The sequence below is a fragment of the Camelus bactrianus genome, chromosome 30 (genome assembly GCF_048773025.1).
Source record: "Camelus bactrianus isolate YW-2024 breed Bactrian camel chromosome 30, ASM4877302v1, whole genome shotgun sequence".
Lineage (NCBI taxonomy): Eukaryota > Metazoa > Chordata > Mammalia > Artiodactyla > Camelidae > Camelus > Camelus bactrianus.
The window spans coordinates 8,431,788-8,450,051 of NC_133568.1; the positions used below are offsets into that span (position 1 = coordinate 8,431,788).

The 18,264-nt window shown below is 39.8% G+C and overlaps 1 protein-coding gene across 1 annotated transcript; it reads left to right on the top strand.

Moving 5' to 3' along the window:
* Positions 1–530: 530 nt before the first annotated feature.
* On the top strand, positions 531–9,004 carry HAUS1 (HAUS augmin like complex subunit 1). The gene is made up of 9 exons (XM_010961409.3): positions 531–649; positions 1,431–1,605; positions 3,314–3,449; positions 4,670–4,804; positions 5,612–5,735; positions 6,132–6,197; positions 7,214–7,285; positions 7,535–7,582; positions 8,743–9,004. Exons 1-9 carry the CDS (start codon positions 620–622, stop codon positions 8,791–8,793), a joined length of 837 nt encoding a protein of 278 aa, XP_010959711.1. The 5' UTR covers positions 531–619; the 3' UTR covers positions 8,794–9,004.
* Positions 9,005–18,264: the final 9,260 nt, after the last annotated feature.

Consider the following 18,264-nt stretch of genomic DNA (forward strand, 5'->3'; position numbering starts at 1 on the left):
ACAGAAAACTTTACATTGCGATAGAAATATAAGGAACCTCTCATAGCATTAACTACAGTGTGATGGAAGGTAAAGAGAACTTTGGGAAAGACAAGGAAAGAATGGAAGAATGTCTGAGTGACAGAGACAGTGCCAGCAGTTCTGTGACTCCAACACATTCAGCTATTTGGTACTGGAAACTGAGGTACAAGATTAAGACTGCTGCAGCTCATATTGCCACGGTAAAATAAAAATTTAAGATAATGCACTCAATGAAGAAGAAGCATTTGCATCCAAAAAACAAGTTTCAGGTATTTTTTTAAGACGAGTGATTCAAGTGAGAAATAAAAAATATAAGAAAGAAAAAACAGCCGGTTCTAGGCGGCTTTACTTCTCGGCTTGGAGGTGACACCATGCAGAGCCGAGTGGGGAGGTGGCAAGGGAGGAGAGGCTTGCAGCGCTGAAGCCTTGGTCCAGCCTAGCCCAAGGTTCAGCGCCTGGAGTCCTGGTAAAAACTACAACTCCCAGAAATCCCGGGCTCCGCAGGGGGCGGGCCCAACGGTGTGTGGGCGGGGTCGTCGGGGCGAGCTGGTGGCTTCTCTCGCGAGGAGCTGCTCGAGAAGTGGCGGGAGCGGCGGCTATGGAAGCAAAGCAGGAGAAAGAGGCGCAGGTGACGAGGCGGGAGTGGAATTTGCGGCCTGCAGGAAACCGCGTCTCTGACACACCCGCCCCGCCGGCGGGTCTCCTGGGCGCGGCACTTTTACTTTTTCCTTTACCTACTGCGCTGGTCCATCTTTAGTCCCGCCTTGACAATCTGTGAGCCTCTCTCTGCTTAGACCCCCACCCCCTGCCCTGGAAAGGGCGTTCCCCTCCCTTCCCCGGCCTTCCCGGGTGGGACGCGGGCCTGGGATGGGTTGTGGGGCCCTTGGTGCGAAACCTCTCCCAGCTCACTGGAGTGGGACTTCTGAACCGAAACTCACGTTCTAGCCGAGCCTCGCCGTTCACTACCTTTTCCTGCTAGATTTTTGACACCTGACCCCCTTCCGCCTCTCCTCTCGCATCCCAACTCTAGGAGCCTCCCAGGCTTGTGGTGTTTTGGGGGACAACTCTTTTATTCCCGACTTTGCACCTATAATCATGCTTTAGCACCTGTGTAGAGAGCTTTAAAATCATTCGAGTCATGCAAAATAATAGCCTATACTGCTTTCGTAGCTTTGGGAAAGGATGGATTGTTTTCTGGTAATTTTGTTCATTGTGCTTGCTCTCCTTTTACTTCCTGACATCTGGTATCTAACCCTAACCCCGCCTAAAGACAAGTTAGGATGTGAAGTAAATACTATGCCAGAGTATAGAAAGCATTTCATTTGCTACTGATCATTTCTTGGTCATACTTACTTCGTGCCATTGCAATAAACAAGGCTTATGAAGTTTATATTCCTTTTAATGGTTAGATTGCTGCGTGGTTGAAAAAAATATTTGGAGATCATCCCATTCCACAATATGAGGTGAATCCGCGGACAACGGAGATTTTACATCACCTTTCAGAACGCAACAGGGTCCGGGACAGGGATGTCTGCCTGGTAATAGATGACTTGAAACAGAAAGCAAGGGAATATGAATCAGAAGGTGAGATTAATTACATAATTTTGAATAACTAGAGGTAACCAAATTTTATAACACTAAAGTATACAAGATTTAGTGTAGACTCCTTGTTAGTTTTGCTTCTTTATTTTACCCAGATTTGTCTTACACTCTGTTATAGTAACAATAAATCATAAATTTCATTATAGTATATATTTTATTGGTACTTTGTTAGTAAAACAGTAAGCCCTAAGAAAGAAGAGTCTAAGCTTATTAGCCTGTCATATAAGATACCTGTGGTTTTTCAATTACGTATCTTTTGGTCTCTTTCCAGTCTCCATGATTTAGTTATAATGAACCATCAGGACACCTTAGGTGGCAGCCAGGCACTATAAGACTTGAACAAATCATTCTGATACTATGTATTCATGGAATTTCATGAGAATTTTCTGCTGCATATGTAGTTTGAAAAAGTGTATTCAACATACTCATTGTTTTTATAATACAAGCCACTAAAGTAAAAATTAATAAAAAAACTTTTTATGGGTAGGAATATACAAAAGAGAAAAAAGTGAGACCTATATTTTCCCAATAATTAAGCAGGTTTGTGGCATGTGTTACATATGATGTTTTGAATGTAGAGCAAATTATATTGTAATTCTATTGTATATGTACTTTTTTCCCAACTTTCTTTTAAAAATTAACATACAGTAAATTGACTTTTTGTTTTGGTGTACTGGTTTAACACACATGGATTCTGAGAACCACCCCCACACCAAGATGCGGAACAGTTCTGTCACCCCTAAAAACCTCCCCTGTGGTCATCCTTTGTAGTCACACTGTCCCATATGCTTTTAAGCCTAATTTTTAAATGATTTTATTTTAGTAGTTATTAAAATACCGTATGGCAAAAGGGGCTTTGAGTCCAGAAAAATCTTACTTTACAAGAGATTTCTTTTTGCTATAATATTCTATAATGAAAATGCTAAGGATTTTCAAAGTAAGATCATTTATGTCTGACCTTAAGTCCTTTTTAGGGTGACACATTAAATAGCAAATTTTTCTAGTAATATATACACAGTTTTGACAGAATTTTCCATACTTGAGTATCCAGAAGAGCCCTGCCGCCGTTGACATCCTAACGCTACACGTCATGGACTTTAATCATTACTCCTCTTTTCTAAGTTTTTCCTCTTTTTAGGTAGCGAAGTGTCACCCTGGGATGACAGTTGTTATGACTATCTTCCCCTCTTTTACTGTCCAGATCTAGCTGTAGAGTTCCAGTAATTGACAGCTGACTGTTGTTTTCAACAATGCCCACAACATTTCAATGATGTAGGGCAAATTGCTCCACAGACTAATCCAGTCAAATTCTGGCACTCTGAAGGGAATGGTTGCTGAGATCAGTGTTGGGTATTTGTTCTGACCCCAGGATGTCTCCTCCGGGAAGCCTCATTTTCTGGTCCTCCCAGGCGGACTAGCTGGCCTGCGGTGTAACCTGTGTATGGTTGCCAGGGCTTCGTGGGTTGGACAGTTGGAAAATGATGACCAAGGAGTGTGAGATTTCTTTTTAGGATGATGAAAATTTTCCAAAATTATTGTATTGATGGTACTTAACTCTGAATATACTAAAAGCCATTGAATTATATGTGGGTGGGTGTATTATATAATACTTGGAAGATTTCAGTAAAGCTGTTAAAAATTAAAATACAACAAAGATCTTTGTCACCATAGAACTCTTATATCTTTTCAGCCAAGCATCTTCAAGACCTTCTAATGGAGAGTGTGAATTTTTCCCCTGCCAACCTCTCTAGCACTGGTTCCAGGTATCTGAACACTTTGGTTGACAGTGCAGTGGCCCTTGAAACAAAGGATACCTCACTAGCTAGGTAATTCTTGTGACAGTTTTAATTTCTGTAATCATGTATGCTATAAGGTCATGACCTCAGGACCTTTTGTTTCACGGAGTAAATCAAATTAATAATATATGCAGAAACACTGAATTTAGTTAACTTCTTATTGCTAGTGAGTATGTATAATTAATTCATATAAACTTGGTATTGGCTAAATTTTAATGTTTTCTGCTTTCAGGATTAGGTTTTTGAAGACTGGTTCTCATGTATATTTGAAAAGGGGTTAGGTATCACTTATACTGTTCCCATAAACAGCAAGAAAAGCAGTAGATGAAATCATCTGGTTGAGTGTAGTGATTTGGTCATGTCCCTACCCTACTGGTTAGAGTAAGTTAAAGATCTTCGTTCTTCATGACAGGCGTTTTACCTACATAATGACATTATTCTTCCAATAACCTTCAGGGGAAACTGAGGCTCAGGAGCAGTGGGCTAAATAATTTCTCTGAGCTAGTAAATGGCAGAGTTGGGATTCAAACCCGGTCAGACTCCAAAGTCCACAGAACTATCACTGGTGGCCACATCTTAGCTGGAACTAATGCAGCTTGTAAGCAGAGAATTGTACAGCTATTCTGCCTAACTGCTAATATAAGGCTTGGAATTTATATATATGCTTAAACAGTAGAGTTTTAGGTATAAGAATATGTAGGCTGTCTGGCAGCAGAATCTAGACTTGAATTAAGCCAATTCGGCAGACATCAAATACTAATTATATTCTAGGCACATAATATATGTAACTATGTATATAAAACTTGTATGTAAAACTCCGTGTGTATGTATATATACATATATAACTATACAGATCGACACTGAGGAAGCAGAAATGAATAGAATAATAAATGCCAGCAAGGACGGTCTCTGCTCATAGTACATTAGGAAAGATGGCTATGTAAAATTATAACGTATTGTGGCAGCTGAAACAGCGCAGGAATGTCCAGGCTGTAGCCAGGAAGCACAGAGGAAGGGGTAGTGAATTCCAGAATGGGAGTCAATCTTACTTGAATTTTGAAGGACAAATGGAAATTTGCCAGTTGAGGAAAGCTATTCCTGGCAACGAGAATAGTGTGTAAAATAGCACAGACATGTGAAACAGCATGGTTAAAGAAGAATCACAGAGAAATAAAATCACTTGTAGAAATCAGGAATAATTGTAATTATTGCCCTTAATGTCCGTTTATGTGATCAGATTCTTCTTTTAGTTTTATCCCTGCAGTGAATGACTTGACCTCTGAACTTTTTCGTACCAAATCCAAAAATGAAGAAATCAAGCTTGAATTGACAAAACTCGAGAAAAATCTAACTGCAACTTTAGTATTAGAAAAATGTCTACGAGAGTAAGTAATTGAGTTTGAAATGATGACAATTTTTATTATAAAGGCAGTAACGGGACATTGTAAGATTTAGTTCTGACATTAGATAAGATTTAAAACAACACACTAGGAATGGGAAGATAAAATGCTTGTTTAAGTACATAGTGACTTGGGTGAATGTAGGGTTGGTTGGGTACATACTTTTACCGTTTATTTTATACAGTTTTTTTGCTCTTTTTCACAAATAAACTATAATTTTCAAAATGTATGATTTTTTTTCTTTTAGCTTATAAACTATGGTGCAATTTAAAGTCACGTTGTACTTTGTCACCCTTTCTTACTGGCGCTCTGGTATCCCTGTTGATGCTCTGGACCTTCCTTAGGTCCCTATGACCCCAGAGATTAGATGCTGTGGATCAGGAGTATGTGTATGCACACGTACTTTGATGGTGTCTAAATTTATCCAATAAATATTGACAGTGTATACAAGGCACTGTATCATGTAACATTTAGGAGAGAGTCCTTTGGGACCTCCATAATTCAAATTGACTTAAGTCACTTCTTTGAGCAGCAGACTTAACTTTCTCCAAGAATAATTGGTATATATTAATCTTGAAATTATTTAGTATTTCTTGAGAAAAATCCCAGATCGCAACACAGAGAGAAAGGTGACCTGGAAGGGTTCATGGTATCTAGTCTGGGATAGAAATTTTATGGTAGAAAATCCAGCAAGTATGGTATCTACTCTTGGCTGACCCAAAAAGTAGGAGAGCTTCTTTTTAATAATAATTTCACTGAGAAAAAAAACGCTTTCAACTTTACTGTTTAAAGGGATCTCGAGAAGGCAGAGTTGCATTTGTCTACGGAACGGGCCAAAGTTGACAGTCGTCTTCAGAACATGCATTTCCTCAAAGCCAAGTCAGAAGAGTTCAGATTTGGAATCAGAGCTACAGAGGTTTGTGTGAAGGACTGAATATATTTAGCTCTCTTCACATTCCTTTTTGACTTTCATCCTCACAATTAGGCAATATTATTATTCCCTTTTTACTGACAAGGGAACTGCAGAGGAAATAGGTCACTTGCCCAAGGTCACACAGCTACTGAGCAGCAGACCCCAGTTAGATGCAGGCAGCCAGGCCCCGAAGCTCAGGCTCTTAAGCACTGTACCCATCTTGGCACAAACCTGACTGTCTGAAAGGACTCATATGCAATGTCAAAGTGCTTAGAAACAGGTATAGTTTTTCATCTATGATGTGTAGCTTCTCTTTACTGTGTTAGATGTTGAAACTATTTCATGATGGTCGCTGGCAAAATAATGTTTTAAACTGAGCTCTCTCTTTTGGAATTGTAGGAGCAGCTTAAAGCCAGAGGAATGGACGCTTCTCTGTCTCATCAGTCACTGGTCGCCCTTTCAGAGGTGAGCTCACTGTAACTTACCAACTTAACTTTCTTTAAAATCTTAGCGCAGAATCTGCTTTTTCATTTGTTTCTTTTTATAGAGCTTTGTTCACTATTGACCTGATTTCTTTTCCTTTACCTCTGTACTTTATGTTCACCAGTATTTATATCTTTATTACTTGTCTAGCTGTATATATTTGTTGTCAACATCTGTTTAGTTCCCTTTACTTATTACTATGTGCTAGAAACGCTTTACTGGACGCAGTTGTATGTTATTATTTATTGGACAAACGTATTGAGGGACTTTGTGCTAACTATCTAGGTCCTCCTCTTTCTTCCCTTTCAGTGTATAGTAAAAATGCAAGATGCAAACTCCTGAGGAGTACAGTTCTGGGGTTTTAGGTTGTAAAAGGGTTTTATCTATTTTTGTGGGAAGAAGGAGAAATAGAGGGTTTTGGTGTTTTTTCTTTGTTTTTGGTTTGTTTGGGGGGGTTGGTGTTTTTTTTTTCTTTTTTCTTTTTTTTTTTGGTGGGGTGAGGTAATTAGGTGTATTTTTTATTTACTCTTAGAGGAGGTACTGGGGATTGAGCCCAGGACCTCATGCATGCTAAGCATGCGCTCTACCTCTTGAGCTATACCCTCCCCCCAGAGGGTTTTGTTTTATTTTCTTCATTCTTAAGATTTTTTTGTACTCTGGTTTTTGGAATCTAAAATTGATAATTCATAAATATGTATTTGAGACTCTTAATTCTTCCATGATGTCCTAATTCCTCTTAACCACATTATTTTGTATTCCTAGGCAGCATACTTAAATCCTATTCTTAATAAATGGGAGTATAGCTTTCTTATTTTAGCGTCTTCTAAGGATTATTTCCATTTGTTATCCATTTGCCTTTGAAGCTCTTTATTTGATACATTATTTAAAATACCCTAATGTTAATGTATGCTTTGTCATGTTTTATTTCAAAAATGGACAGTGTTTAGTTGTATTATGACTATCTCTGTTACTCTGTGACTCTTTTTTTTCACCCCTAGAAATTGGCAGAACTAAAACAACAGACTATACCTTTGAAGAAAAAATTGGAGTCCTATTTAGATTTAATGCCGGTAATTATTTTTATGAATTAAAAGAAAAAGTCATCTCCTCCAGCTTTCCCCAAGGGCACTGAATGATCATGAAAGTACCAGGTCCATATTTAGGGACTTAAGGTCTGGGCTGAATTTCAGTATTGTGTGTACATTGGATATGCTTTCTGTGGGGTTTTCTGCCTTTTGAAAAGGATTGTTGTATTTTTTTTCCCCTTGAGTCCTAGTTGAGCCAACATAACCTTTCCTTATTTTATTTTTGTTTAAAAGAATCCATCTCTTGCTCAGGTGAAAATTGAAGAAGCAAAGCGAGAATTAGTAAGTAGTTCGATTTTTTCTAAAGATTTTTAAAAAATAAATGTTGGTAAAGCTAAAAATCTCTCTTCCTCCTCCTTCTTTCCTTCCTACTCAGAGGTAAACCAGTTGTGTATCCTTCCCATGCCTCTTTTAATACTTTATTGGTATATGTGTGTATCTTTTCCATAAAAAATACATAGTCATCTTTTAAAAATTTGTAAAGAGTTTCCTGGATGGAAAAGTTTGGTTGAGACACAGAATATTCTAGGCAAAAGGAATTAACAAAAGCATGAAGGCTAAAAAATGGAGAACTTTTCCAAGCTTTGGCAAGTGATACAGTCCAGCTGCCTAGGAGTATACAATGGAAGATAGGGCTGAAGAAGGTCAGCTGGTTTATGAGATGAAGGACCTTAAATATAAAGAGGGTTGAACTTGGAGGCTGTAGGGGACAATTCTGTGTTTCCTTGTCTTTTAAGTTAAAGAGAAATGTGATCAAAGCTATGCTTTTTGATCAGGCCAGTCCTTTAAGAAGATTATCCTGGAATAATATAAGGTGTATAATAGTATAGGATGGATTAGAGGAGGGTGAAAGAAAATTGCAGAAACAAGTTGGGCTATTTAGGCCAGAGGAGAACAGTGGTGAAGAAACTTAAAAAAGAGTGATGTCAGAGACACTGTGGAAGGTATGTTGCCTAAGGAGTAAAGGTCAGAAAAGTCTATTCATGTATCACTGGACTCATTCATCTCTCTTCAGGGTTTTGTTTTTCTTTTTTCCCCTTTAGATGTTTGTTAGAATCAGGAGTCTGAAAACTTTTGGGGTGTGGGAAGGGGGAGAGGTGTAAGAGGAAGGAATAGCTCAAAGCATATTTAATATTTGTAATGGTATTTTTTAAAATTTCTGTTTTAATGTTTTTCCTTTTTGCTTTTCTTATTTTATTTTACTTTATTATTATTTATTTTTATTTTTGCAGGGGGGAGATAATTAGATTGATTTATTTATCTGATTTTTCAGTGGAGGCACTGGGGATTGAACCCAGGACCTCAGGCATGCTAGGCATGTGCTCTACCACTTGAGCTATACCCTCCCCACTTGCTTCTCTTATTTTAAATAATGTTAGAAGTTAGAGCACCTTTTTTATGTCCTTATTTATAATTGTTATGGTGTTTCTTTCTCCTTTTAGGATACCATTGAAGCGGAACTTACAAAGAAAGTAAATATGATGGAACTGTGACCAGAGCCAAGTAAATTTCATCTTTCTTAACAAAGTCAATTGAATAGGACTTTAAAGAATTGTTTCCTCATGCCATTCCTTAGTAATCCAATTTCTATGTTCTTCGAGGAGATAATAATATCATTATTGACAAAATAGTGGTTTCTGGTTGTATATTGCATTTTTATGCCCAGATTCATAGTTTTCATATTAAAAAAAATTGTTTTTTCTATGTTGCTGGTGATTAAATGCCCTTCAGTAGTTCTTTTAGGTGAACGCTACGACAGCTGTCATGCAGTCACTCATTAGATCAACTAAGTGAATGGGAAAGATTCTGCAGCTTCTATTATGTTTCTCCCACTCTTCCCTCTCCTGGGATTTGCTGTCATTCTTTCTGATCAGCTCACCTGCCTACCTTCAAATGTTAATATATGCAGGAATTTAGTTTATGAGAAAGATGACCTTTTAAATCGATAGCAGAGAGATGGATAATTCAACACGTGGTGCTAGATCTTTACTTCACACCTTATGTCAGGATAATCCCAAGGGATTGAAGATTTAAATATTAAAAAAAAAAAAAAGATAGTAAAAGAAATCATGGAGGAGTTTTAATGTTGTGATTTTTTAAGTACTCACAGTGTCAGAAACATATGACCAATATTCCAGAGCCATAAGTAAAATGATTGAAATGTTTGAAATTTTTGAAATACTGAAACTTCCATAAATAAAATCAAACCATGACAGATGTGGTGTAGAGAAGAAGTGAGAGAGATTTTTCACTGTGTACCTTTTGTACTTTTAAGAATTTTTTATCATGTGATCAAGAAGCAATTAGTTTCTTAAAGATTATCTAATTGACCTTAAAAATTTCCTTTGCCACATCCAAGATCATGATCATTCCTCCAGTGAAGATATACAGGTGCCCAATAAGCACATGAAAAGATGCTTGACATAATTATCAGAGATATAAAAATCAAAACCACAGTGAGATACTATCTCATACCCACTGAGATGGAGAGAATGAAAGAGACAGATAATAGCAAGTGTTGGTGAGGATGTGGACAAATTGGAACAATGAAAAATGGTAGGATCATTTTGGAAAACAGTTTGGCAGGGTCTCAAATGACTAAATATCAAGTTACCATATGACCCAGCAGCTCAGCTCCTAGATATGTACCCAAGAGAAATGAAAACACATGTCTGCACAAAAATTTATACATGAATGTTTGCAGCAGCATTATTCATAACAACCCAAATGCCCATCAACTGATGAATGGACAAACAAATGTGGTATATCCATACAATGGAATATTACCTAGCCACAAAAAGGAATGAAGTACTGATACAGGCTACAACATGGATGAACCTCGAAACCATTATGCTAAGTGAAAGAAGCCAGGCACAAAAGGTCACATGTAGGAGTCCATTCATGTGAAATGTCCAGAAATACATAGAGATGGAAAGCAAATTGACAGTTACTTAGGGGAGAGAGGTTGAGGGATGGGGGTAATAGCTAAAGGATACAGAGTTCCTTTTGAGATGATGGCTGCAAATGTCTGTGAAAACCATTGAATTACACACTTTAAATGGGTGAATTGTGTGATGTGTAAATTATATCTCAGTAAAGCTGTTGAATAAAAGGTATACAGATGAAAAAGGAAGAAGTAAAGCCATTTTTATTCACAGATGGAGTTAGTGATGAGAGCATCCATCCCAGAAAGTTAGGGAAAAAAGAGCAAAATAAGCCCAGAAAAGCTAGCAGGAGGGAAAAATGAAGATAGGAGCAAAAATTAATGAAATAAAATAAATACAATGGAGAAGATCAGCAAAGCCAAGACTTGGTTCTTAAAAAAAAAAAAAACTAGGAAATTTACCATGTCATATAAATTTTTAAATGTATACATTTTATAATTAATTAATGTAATTAATGTCTTCTTATCTCCAGAATCTAAAATGAATCCCCTTTGGTTATTTGTTACAGTAAAATTTAGGGTTAAAAAAAAAAAGGCTGATCCAGGAAGCCAGGAAACCTGGGTCCAGAGGGCAAAGAGAAGTGGACTGGATGATGGAGGAGTCAGGGGCATGGCTCAGGCAACCATCTCTCTGTTTGTATTGATGTGTGACAGGGAGGATGTGAGGGGTGGGCGAGCAAGCATCTAAAGCAGCCCATAATTAAATTTTCTTGCTCTATCTCCATGTCTAGGTCTCTAACCCGCATATTTCCTGGGAACATCAAATATACCCACATGTCTGGAGTACGTGTGTGAGAGGGGGCCTCTGTTCTTTTGTCTTAAATTCTGACCCCTGGACTGCTTGTCTGTCTATAGAGAACCACACCCCTAAATACTTCTGCATTTATCTACTAAGAACAGAAACATTCCTAGATAATCACAGCAAAATGGTCAAATTCAGGAAATTTAACCTGGCTAAATTTTTATTATCTAAGATATAGTCCATACTCAGTTTTATCCAGTTGTCTCCATGTGCTCATAACAATTGTTTCTCCAATCCAAGATCATACATTTTGAGTGGTTGTATCTGTCTGAAGCCAGTTTTTCATACCTGGTTTTGACCATTTTGCTTTTACTGTTTTATTAGACCCCTATTTCTGGGTTTATGAAACTTTCCCTCCCAAATTCAACTGCGTGAGCAAGTCCAGCCTTAGTGGCACAAACCTGGGGACCATGGCATATGTATGTCCGGTCCCTTCAGAATAACTGTCCTTTACCCAACCTTCTGCCCTGTGGGAGGGGCGGTACTGTCCATAGATTTGTCTTCACCTATGCTAAATTAAGAACTCATGACGTGATGACTATAACTCAATGAAAAAATGTTAAAAAAAAAAAAAACTCATGACCTTTTTTTTTTTCTTTCCAATTTTTTCCATCTTTTTTTCTCTCCTTCAGCATGGATATTTTCACTAACCAGTCTTCCAGATCACTAATCTTTTTTCTTTTTTATTGAGTTATAGTCAGTTTCCAATGTTGTGTCAATTTCCAGTGTAGAGCACAGTCCAAATCACTAATCTTGTCCTCGATCTGCTGTTAGACACATCTATTGCATTATTGAGTTCAGTGATTGTTATTTTTCAGCCTATAATTCCCATTTTGTTCTTTTTTTAAGAAAAATATGTAACTTCCAGTTCTCTGATGAAGCTCTCCATTTTGTCTTTTCATGAACACATCCATCACATTTATTTTAAAGCCCATGTTTGGCAACTGCAGCATCTTCATCTCCCTGGGTCTCCTGCTAGTCTTCTTTTTTTCTTGGTCCTTTCTCTTGACAAGGTATTTTTTTGGTAATTTTTGACTGGATAATTTTTTGATTGGGTATCAGATACTGAGGATGAAGAACTAGAGAGCTTTTTAGATCATTGACATCAGCATCCCCTGGGAACTTGTTGAAAGTGAAATTTCTTGGTCTTACCCCAGGTCAGCTGAATCAGAACTCTGGGACAGATCCCAGTAATCTGTGGTTTTTGTTTTTGTTTTTGTTTTGTTGAAGCCATCTGTGTTTTAACAAGCCCTCTAGTTGGTTCTAATACAAGTTCAAGTTTGAAGCCCCCCGCAGTCTATGACAGAGTCTGCCTCCGTTAACTTCCGGCAGGCAGTTTGAATAGGAGCAGAGATTGAGCTAAAGCAAGGTTGGGTTTCAGTACCTGTGAGGCTTATTTTTTTTTAATTATTATTAATAGACTTTATTTTTAAAATATTTAATTTTTGTTTTTAATATTTTCATTTATTTTTATTTTTAATATTTTATTTATTTATCTTTGGGGGGTAATTAAGTAGATTTGTTTATTTGTTTGTTTGTTTAAATGGAGGTACTGAGGATTGAACCCAGGACCTAGAGCATGCTAAGTATGCACTGTATCACTGAGCTATACCCTCCCCACCCAGTAAGGTATGTTTTATTTCCAGTTCACACTTGCTTTTAGGGTCTCGCCCTTCAGGGCTTGCTCCACACGACCTCTCTGCTATTGTGGCCTCTGAACCCCCAAGTTTATCCCCAGCAGTATGAGACTGCTAATTCCTGTGCTCAGTCCTCTGCCTCTTAACCTGTGCTCCTTACATATGGAAGAATACCTTAAGGAGAAGAAAAAAAAAAAAAAAAAGAACAATTCAGATGTTGGGTTCTCTTCTCTGAGCTTCCTTTCTGAGATCTTGGCATTCAAGTTCTGACTGCTTCGATTTTCCAAAACTCCAGATTTTTCCTTCCCAGCTTGTCGACACCACCAAATACTGTATTCAGATGCCCACCTCTTGGCAACCAATTTTTGCTCAGTTTTTCATCATTCCTCACCCTTTATGACTCAGCACATTACTCAAAGGGAGATGCTCAGCCCTGAGAGTCCCCTTCTCTCTGGAATCTTGGCTCCTGGGCAGCTCTCTGACACTTTCGCACACAACGTTCTGTTTTCATCTTTCTAGGCTTTCTAGTTCTCAGCAAAAGGATTAATCCATTCACATACGCTCATATTTATGCTTCAGCATAAACCTCTCTATTCTACCCTGCCTGGTCTAAAGTTTGCCACTTCAGTTCACATCCTTTTATAGGAAGTAAATATCATCTCACAGTCCTGATATAATCAGGCTGTGAAATGATACATACATCAATACGTATGTTTATAACTTACAGACCTCAGCAACACTGTGGACATATAAAGTGCAAACGCTGTAATTCATCTTTCATCTCCCCTTTTATTATTCACATAGGACGCAAGTAATAACACACTAATTCACTTCAACACTGGGTAGATGAAAACCTAGTGGGAAAACCTCTAAGCCCTTGGTGCGTCTCATAAAATCATCGCCCAAGGAAGGAATTCCAGAGAGGAGGTATCTAGGCTTGCTCTCTGGGCAACAGCATCTGTTTGGGATAAAGTGGACTTCTTAGGAAATTTACGAAGTAGGGGATGGCAGAGGGCCTGTGAGATGGCCCCCAGTGACCCCTACCTTCTGGTATCCTCTTCTTTGTCTATACCCCTCATGTTGAGGGCTGACCTTGCTAACTTCCTTCTAATAAACAGAACCCATGGGGGATAGTTACACTAAAACTTCCCTTGTTGTTTATCTGAAACTGAAATTTAGCTGGGTGTCTTGTATTTTGCTTTCTTTGCTAAACTGGCAACCAGTGTGTATTCGCCACTGATGGTGTCTCTAAATTAGAATTCCAATCGCAAGTAGCCAACGTTACAGAAATCTTGACAACAGGAGTCACAACTTTGGTCATGAATGTAAGTACAAATGAAAGAAATTAGGTTTTGAACCTAGCCCTTTATTGAATTCTCTTATTCTTCTAATAATAATTCAGTTGATTCTCTTGGCTTTTCCAGCTATGTAATTATTTCACATGCAAATAATGATAAGTTTACTTCCTCCTTATCAATCTTGGTTCTTCTAATTTTTTTCTCAGGAAGCACTATCCTGTTATGGAAATACCAATGTGGTAATGGCGGTAACAGCAAATGTTTCAGTCATTATTGTGTAATGAACTACCCCCAAAGGGAATAAAACAATCATGGATTCTGTGGGTGAGGAATCTGGACGCGGGACCGTGGGCATTGCTCATTTTTGCGCCTTACTCTCTGGTACCTCAAGTTGGGGGGATTTAAGGACTAGGGATGATTTAAGAGCTGAGGGGTAGAGTCATCGGAGATGTCTTCACTCACTTGTCTGGCAGTTTTTGCTGGCTTTGGGCTGGGGTCTCAAGTTGTCAGCCTCTGGCTGAAACGCTTACACAGGACCTCTCTGTGTGGTCTCCCCATGATGGTTACTTTGGGCTTCTTGCCAATATGATAGCTGGCTTTTAAAAGTGAAAATTTTAACAGAGCAAGGCAGAAGTGTATAGCATTCTTATGATCAACCTTGAAAGTTAGAAAACCTCACTTCCACCATATTATGTCAAAAGTCCACCTACAGAAATTAACACAACATTGTAAATGACTATCCTTCAATAAAAAAAAATTTTAAAAATGTCCACCTAAGGAGTCAAGAAAAAGGGACATGGAATCCCTGCCCAGTGGATGGATAGTCAGGATTATATTCTAAGAAGAGCATGTGGGAAGGAAGATATTGTTGTGATCTGTCACCTTTGGAAAAATACAACCTGCCAAAAGGAACAGCCTTGCTGTGTTCCTGAGTTGAGGGGAGATTCTTCTACTAAAGGGGCTTTACCTTTATGCTTGGGTTCAGATTTATTTATTTATCACGTCAAGGAAGTCCATCTATTCTGAAATTACTGCGTTTTTTAACAATAAATAATAGATGGTGAATTTTTTCGAATGCCTTTTCAGCATCTATGAAGAGGCAGTAAAATAAGGTAAAAATGAATGAGGTTGTGGTTACCCCATTTGAGGCAGGCCCACAGTGCACCCATTCATTCAGTAATATTTCTGAGCCATTACTGTGTGCCAGACACTCTGCTAGACGCTCGGATAAAACACGAAACCAAAACAGAAGTGATGCCCAGCCCTCAAGAAGTTTATAGCCAAAACGATCCAGATCCAAATAACTGTCTGGTCTGGTTTTTGTGCCAGTAAGCACAGAAAAAGTTGTCACCTCCAGCTCTCCCACCCTAATCCCAAACAAACTCAGTGACCCGACCCAGCTGTTCCCTCATTCCTGTGCCGCTGGACTGTGTCCGAAGGGCACAGAGCATTTACGTACGTAATTTTAGCCACCAGGGGGCAGTCATATTTTAAAAATATTTTCAAAGGGGGAAGAAAAAGGACAAACCCATTCCTTGAAAGGCTATCCCTGGGGTTCTGGGGCCTGCGTCAAAAATCACATGGTGGAAGTCACTCCAACGGGGACGCAGCCCAGCATACAAACCACTGTCCCACTTCAGGCCTGCGGGTTGTACCAATTTGTCACGAGGCTCTGGTGCCTTGAGTGGAGGATGATGTAATGAAACCTGACCCAGGCTGTAATGAAATAGATCAGAGGGTCTCCCAAACCAAACCCTTCAAAGGATGTTAACCACACAGGAACTCCTAGAGGGAGGGGCCTAGAGCATCCCCCAGCCCCCACCACCTTTCAAGTCCTCACTGAAAAGTCAGTGAGCGAGTGCTTGCTTACTGAGCACTGTCTTTTCAACAGCAAGGTCTGTATTGAGTGAGAGACAAGGAGACTTGTTCCAACTACAAGGCGAGGCCTCACTTATACAACATTATGAGAGAGCAGTAAGGACAGCTGGAGTCAGTGCCCGGTCAGGACTCCCCGCCTCCATCCTAGGAGAAGCACACGGAGGCCACCCAGGCCTCCAGCTTCCCCAGACGCAGCATGCAGCCTTTACCCGTGGGGCCCCGCCAGCACAGGTGGGCTTCCGGGAGCTCCAGCCATGCTCTTTCCTCCCCTCTAGCCTAGGCTAAGGCATCAATTTCCAGTGTTTTATTTTGTTTTATTTTGGGTTTTGCTTGTTCATAATGTTTTACCAAAGCCCCACATCCCCTCCCCAATCTGGGGCTGGAGCAGCTCTGGGAACAGAGAAGCAGGAGAGATACTCAAGCTCTTTTCCCACCCGGCCTCCCCCTGTTTCCAAGGCTGTTGCCCCAGAATCATACCCATGCCCCTCCCCAAATAGAAGTCAATTACTCTTATCTAAGTTTCAGAAGGAAGCTGCAAAGATAAAAAAAAAAAAAAAAAAAAAAACAAGATCTGGCTAGAACCAATTACACCCAAGGTGGTGATAGATTTGACTTCCAGTGGAACTTGAGCCTCATTGTACGCTCATTGGAATGTATTAGCATGCTAATGACACACCCACCAGCGCCATGACAGTTGACGATTGCCATGGCAACAACTGGAAAAAGCCCAAACAAGGACTGAAAAGGAGAGTGGTATCAGTGCCAGGTCCAAACCACACCCCTGTTCTCAGATAACTCATGAATGTTCCTTCCAAATCCCTCCCTTTTACCTCGACCCTCCTATACATTTGGTGTCTCCACTGTAATTGGGTTGAGAATTGATTTGTGAACTAGGTTCCTGCTCCTCCATTCTTTGGCCATCGAATAAAGCTCATGCTGTTCCAGTCTCAGGATCAGTTTCATTATTGGCTATGCAAATGCAATCGGAGGAAGAACCTCCCTGGCCAAGACGAGGGATCTTGGCCCAGGCTTGGACCCCAGCACAAGTCCAGTCAACCAATACCAGTTCAGTAATACCCCCACCCCCAAGTCAATAAAGGCACAGTCCGCTTGAATAAGGAGAGGAAAATGGATATAATATCTTTAAAATATTCTCCATCCACAGGGTTGTGAGAATGCACAAGACTTAGCCCAAATCTTGTGTAAGTCAAGAACTCAATGAGCCTTGGTTATTAGATGTTCACAGTCCCTTACTGGAATTTCCAAAGCCTCAAAACTCTAAAAACCCAAAGGTCTTTCATAATTCATTTGGCAAAACCTAATCTGACCTGCACTTCTTTGGTGGCAAAACCTCCCCTGAACCACCATGTAGCTAATTTTGGTCTACATGTACCACTTGGTGTGAGTAATTATATATTTCACTGCAGAAAGCTGCAGCATTTGATTACAGAGTGCTGACCCAGACGCCACCACAGGTGTTGTGAGTCCGTGGTGTAAGTGCCTGATTGTCTTCTTAAATTCTGGAACATTCTGAAATCAGAAACATAACTGGTCTGGGACCTGCTTCTGTGAGAAACCTAGGTGCTATATTTTGTCTCTGCTTTTATCTAGCCATGTGACATTTGATGCGGTGACCCTAAGCTCCACATCTGCTGCATTTATCCCTGCTCTGTAAAACCCCTGCACTTTGGGTGTGTGCCGGACCTGTGACTTATTTCTCACTAATAGACTATGACAGAGGTGAAGAGATTTTGAAGATGTAATTAAGATCTCATATCAGCTGATTTCTATTTATCCTGAGTGGACCTGACTTAATCAGGGAAAAGCTTTAAAAGAGATACTGGGCCCTCCCTGAGGCTGAGACTCCAACTTGGCTTTGAAGAACTTGCCATGCTGGGAGAGGACCACTGTGGGCAGCCTTTAGTCACTGAGAGCATTTTGCTGACCACCAGCAAGAAAACAAACACCTGAGTCCTGCAACAGCAAGAAGAGGAATTCTGCCAACAGCCTCAGGGAGCTTGGGAGCAGATCTTTCCCCACTCGAGCCTCTGATGAGATGACAGCCCCAGCTAATACCTTGATTTCAGCAGAGCCAAAAACTCTGAAGCCGAGGACCCAGCTAAGCCAAGCTCACACTCCTGACCCATGGAAACTGAGCTAATAACTGTGCTTTGTTTTAATCCCCCAGACTGTGGTTTTTGGTCATGCAACACAGAGAACTAGCACTTTAGAGACAGCCCTCAACCTCCCTGGGCTCCAGCCACTCATCTGCAAGTTGGGGGAAAGGGTGGGCTGAGGTCGCACGTAGGAATCTTTCCAGCTCTAGTTTTTGGAGACTCTATGAGATGCTGGCTGCTTTGGTGTTGGCAAAAGGGAGAATGATCCTCTAGTGGGTGAGCAGATGT